Source organism: Papaver somniferum, chromosome 9 (genome assembly GCF_003573695.1).
Source record: "Papaver somniferum cultivar HN1 chromosome 9, ASM357369v1, whole genome shotgun sequence".
Taxonomy (NCBI): Eukaryota; Viridiplantae; Streptophyta; class Magnoliopsida; order Ranunculales; family Papaveraceae; genus Papaver; species Papaver somniferum.
The window spans coordinates 61,984,980-61,989,498 of NC_039366.1; the positions used below are offsets into that span (position 1 = coordinate 61,984,980).

Consider the following 4,519-nt stretch of genomic DNA (forward strand, 5'->3'; position numbering starts at 1 on the left):
AATTGTACTGGTTAAGTTTGTTCGCCCTTATTTTTCAGACATATATTTTTCCAAGAAAAATGGACAATGAATATGAGGAGAACCGCGTTTTTGGACAAAAACCGCATTCACAGAAGATGGGCCCGTTCTTCTGGGATATGCAGTGGGTGCTGGCTTTTTGAGCCTAAATGATAGGTTTACTGCGGGATGATCTCGACAATAACCTCACGTGAGAGAAAAGAGGGTGCATGCTCCACCATAAAATAACCTCCTATTTTTTTCCTCGTGGGCTCCACCAAGCTTTTTCTTTCGCGCAAAATTATTGTCTGGAAAATCTCGGTATATGTGGCATAACTGTTTTTAAAGCCCATCTGTGAGTGACCGGTTTTTTGACTTGTTCAAAGACACGGTACATATAGAATTTTTATCATGCTTCCTGAAATTTTAGGAATAATGGCAGAAAAAAAACGGAAAATTGATCATTTGTCCAAATATTTTTAAATCACGATTCAAATTGACGAGTAAAAAATAGTTTGGGTGAAATGGCCAAAAAAAAATAACAAGGATGAAACTGGATTCATCCTAGCTTAAATTTAAAAAATAGCAAGGATGAAACTGGATACATCCTGTGTAAATTAAAAATAAGAAAAAATATTTGAAAATGGGCACGATAAAACTGGTTACATCCTGTCTACTTTTACATTTTTTTCCATTTAAACAATATCAAAATCTAACTGTTCATTTTAGCCAGGAATTGTTGATTTTGGTCTTTTTAACCAATTTTGTGAAAAAAAAATCTACTGGATGGATTTATAGTTTATCTTTTTTATTGATTCAGATTGAAAAGATAAAGAAAATTTACTAGTAACAATATTTACAAGTGACCAAAAACAGCAAAGTTCTAAACCAACGGAAAACAAACCCCCAAAAAAGCATTCATAACAAGTGGTATCTTCTTTCTATTCGCATCTACCGTAAAAACAACAACAAGTATATGTAGAATCTTGCTAAGAAAAAATTCGATTGTTTTATTTCGTCTCACATTTCTATTCTTCAAAGAAAAAAGTCTCGCATTGCTAAACTTTTATAAAGGTAACGATGGCGTTGAAGTACACGTAGTAGATGATGAAATGGAAGGTGAGATTAAATGGACATTGTCATCATGATCATTTTTAAATCCAATAGTGTGTTCCTGCTCTCTAGTAATATTTCTACCGTCCGAATGCAATGGAGTCATTTGAAATTGTAAATTCTTATGATTCTGATGCGAAAGGAAAGAAGACGATCCCAGCTGGTGCGGAAGTGCAGCTATTGGAGCGTATATTCTATTATTACAAGTGACTTGGGTTGTCGATTGACTCGATTCACCAGTAAGTGACTTGGGTGGTGGCACCCAGATACCGCCTACTACTACAAATTGTGGTGGTTGAGAATTGACACTGTTGTGCACTGGACTTGGTCTCCTTGTATGTAGTCTGTATTTCTGTTACAAAAAGAAAAACGAACTTTTTAAGTAAGTGTAAAACCAGAAAAATAAGAAATATTTTGGTAATCTAATTAAAAATTAGACACTACTAAAATTAGGTCATTTAAGATCTGAAAATTGGATATGTCGCTAATGTGAAAGAAATTAAGGACCAAACCCTAACCACTTCGAAGTCTAAACAATTGTTTTCATAAGGAATCACATAGAATCTGAAAAAGAATCTACAATCAAGATTAATTAAATACAGACACATCCCCTATTAGCTTAGTCGGTTTTCCACTTAAATTAATACAAATCCTATCTATTAATTTAGTTCTAACAAACCGAAAATAGCTAAAGGCAGACCCAAACCCTAATTAGCATTAACAACCTCTTTATGTTTAAACAAAAAATGAAAATGATGAATTATGAATTATGCAAATACTGTACTGCAAATATTTAAAAGAATTAAGAGGAAACCAAACATACCTGTAAATGGCTTTTAACTTCATCATTAGTAAGTCCATCAACTTTCATTAATTCTCTGATTTGTTTTGGAGTAGCAACTGAAACATGATTAAATTGGCATTATGAAAATAAGTTCAAAATTGTAGATCAAAAATAAAGAAGAATTTCATAGTAAACTTAATTTAATCAAATTAAAAATCTTACCTTGAGAACCACCAAGTTGCTGAAGAGCACTTAAAAATCTTCTATGAAGTTCAGGAGACCAACATCTTCTTGTTTTTCTAAGTGAAGAAGAAGAAGAAGATTGTCCTTGTGGTCTTTCTCTTTCGTTTTCATGATCTTCTTCTTCATCTTCTTTACTTCTTTTTGGATTTTTATTATAATTAGCATCACTATCATTAATAGTTTCTGTTGTTGAACTAGTTGTCCTTGAGCCTGGGGTTGATGTTGGCGTTGCAACAACTGTTTGATTAGTTTTATGGCTAGGAAAAGGAAGAGATGCACGTTGATCACTACTTTCCTTTGATTCAGGAGCTGGTAGTGTTGCTTTTCTCAGCGAAGAATCCTGAAAGTAGTAAATACATCAGATCATTAAATTGAACCAAACCAAATTTGATGGTAATATATGAAGGAAAAAAGTAAGGAAATGTCTTACCTCTTTAAGAACTGGATCAGGATTTTGGTTCCATAATTGAACAGATTTCAACCAATCCAATTTATTCTTTGAAACTTCAATCTCTGGAGGTGATGATTTTTGTAACAATTTTTCAAAATGTGATGAACAAATACTACTATTCAAAGGTATAAATTCCTCTAGAATTGGACTGCCTCCATCACTTGATGTTGTCTGTTCTTCAGAATCCATACTAGTACCAGTTGTACTGCTTTCTAGCTGTTGCCTGCAATTAGAAATCGCTATACGTACAAAAACAAAACAAGAAATCAGAATATGAAACCAAAATAAAAACGTAATCGCGCATTTACAGAAAAAAATAAATCATAATGCATATATAGTTGATCTGTATGTACCTTGGTTGATGAGGTCTAACGAGAGAGGTAATTCACGATGAAAAACTTGCATCTTATTACGTTCTTCTTCAAGAGCATTCATATAATCTTGAAATTTCTTCATTTTCTCAGAGTAATTACTTTCCATAGTTTCTTCTTGTTCTTGACTATGGTGATGGAAAGTAGTAGATGAGGTTTGATTTCGGAGTTTGATTAAAGTAGAATTGAAAGAGAGGTCTTATATGAAGAGAAACAGAGCATTGAAAGGTCCGTTGTTTATAGAAATGAAATGGGGAATTGGGAAATAGATAAAAGAAACAAGAAAAATAAGGAATATGGTAAAAAGAATAAACTTGATGAACAAGAAGAAAATGAAAAAAGAAACTACCTAATGGATGAGATGAAGAAAGAAGAAAGAAAATAAACTCATCCAACGGTAAACAGAAGTTCGAGGTCGGGGCGTCGCGTAAGAATCTTTGATGGGTTAGGTTTTTTATCCTGAATATCCTCTATAGTTTTCTTGCTTTTATTACGTAAGTGGGACAATGAGGAATGGATCCTCAGAATATCCTGCATTATCAATGCAGCTAATACGTGGAGGATGGATCTTTGGAGATTAGGGGCAAGATAATTTCTTCGAACATTCGAGATATTTTCTCACTTTTTCCTTTGTTTTGTTTTGTATAATCTGAGCTGGCACGATGTCATGTTTCGTTTTTTCCAGTGAAAGTAGATAAGAATGAAGAGTTTTTCGGCTCTTTCTTATTCTTGCTCTCTTTTTGCCGAATTTATCATGAACAGACAATTCAAAAGCGAAAAATTAACATAAACTAGTACATCGAAACCTCGAAGTTTCTATTTATGGTCTGTTTGCTGTGAAAGTGGATTACCGGATGACACGTATTGCACTTTAAACGCGACTAGTGTAATGGGTGCGCCTAGTGTTTAGTGGTTGTGGCATTGCACACGGGCTTATGCGTGGAGTGGCTAATGTCCACTCATAGATGCGTCAAAAGCAACTGAAAAGAGAAGCCGCAACTGCATCCCGTTTATTGAGAACTTGAGTTACTTGTGCAGGCAGCCAATCTGTCAGACGAGTTGCTGCCTTTAACTGCCGGAATGCTTCCCCATCCGGCAAAATCGTCCTCCATTACGTGTCATTGAAATAGTGGGTCAGTGCCACACCAATGGGACCCTACTAACCTCAAACGGCGCGAATCAAGAGACTTAAAATGTGCCACTTATCTGGGACTGGGGATGATGATAGGTGTGGCATTTTGGGCTTAATCTTTTTTGCTTTTGCCGGGCTTAGAGCATATCCACACTAGGTTAAAACGAACGATTTTTTGGGACCATGGTTTTATTTTGGGTAAAGATATTAGAAGTAAATTTAGGTCACCCCTTATCTAGATATTTATATTAATACCTAAATTACCCTCTGATTAATTTTGGATGATGATTAGTTAGTGTTAATAATAGTTAGTGTAATGATTAGTGAGATGATTAAGTTAAAAATAATTAGTGAGATTAAAAAAGAAGATAGTTTTTTTTTAAAGAAGTAGAATTATTGAGAGAGTAAAGTTAAAGAAGATGAAGAAG

At 34.2% G+C, this 4,519-nt stretch overlaps 1 protein-coding gene across 1 annotated transcript; it reads right to left on the bottom strand.

Annotated features, from left to right (window-relative positions):
• Positions 1–891: 891 nt before the first annotated feature.
• Positions 892–3,185, bottom strand: LOC113314215 (transcription factor HHO2-like). The gene is made up of 5 exons (XM_026562992.1): positions 2,942–3,185; positions 2,568–2,827; positions 2,117–2,477; positions 1,934–2,010; positions 892–1,462 (listed from the first exon to the last, which is right to left on the bottom strand). The coding sequence occupies exons 1-5, from the start codon at positions 3,066–3,068 to the stop codon at positions 1,064–1,066; spliced, it is 1,224 nt and encodes a 407-aa protein (XP_026418777.1). The 5' UTR covers positions 3,069–3,185; the 3' UTR covers positions 892–1,063.
• Positions 3,186–4,519: the final 1,334 nt, after the last annotated feature.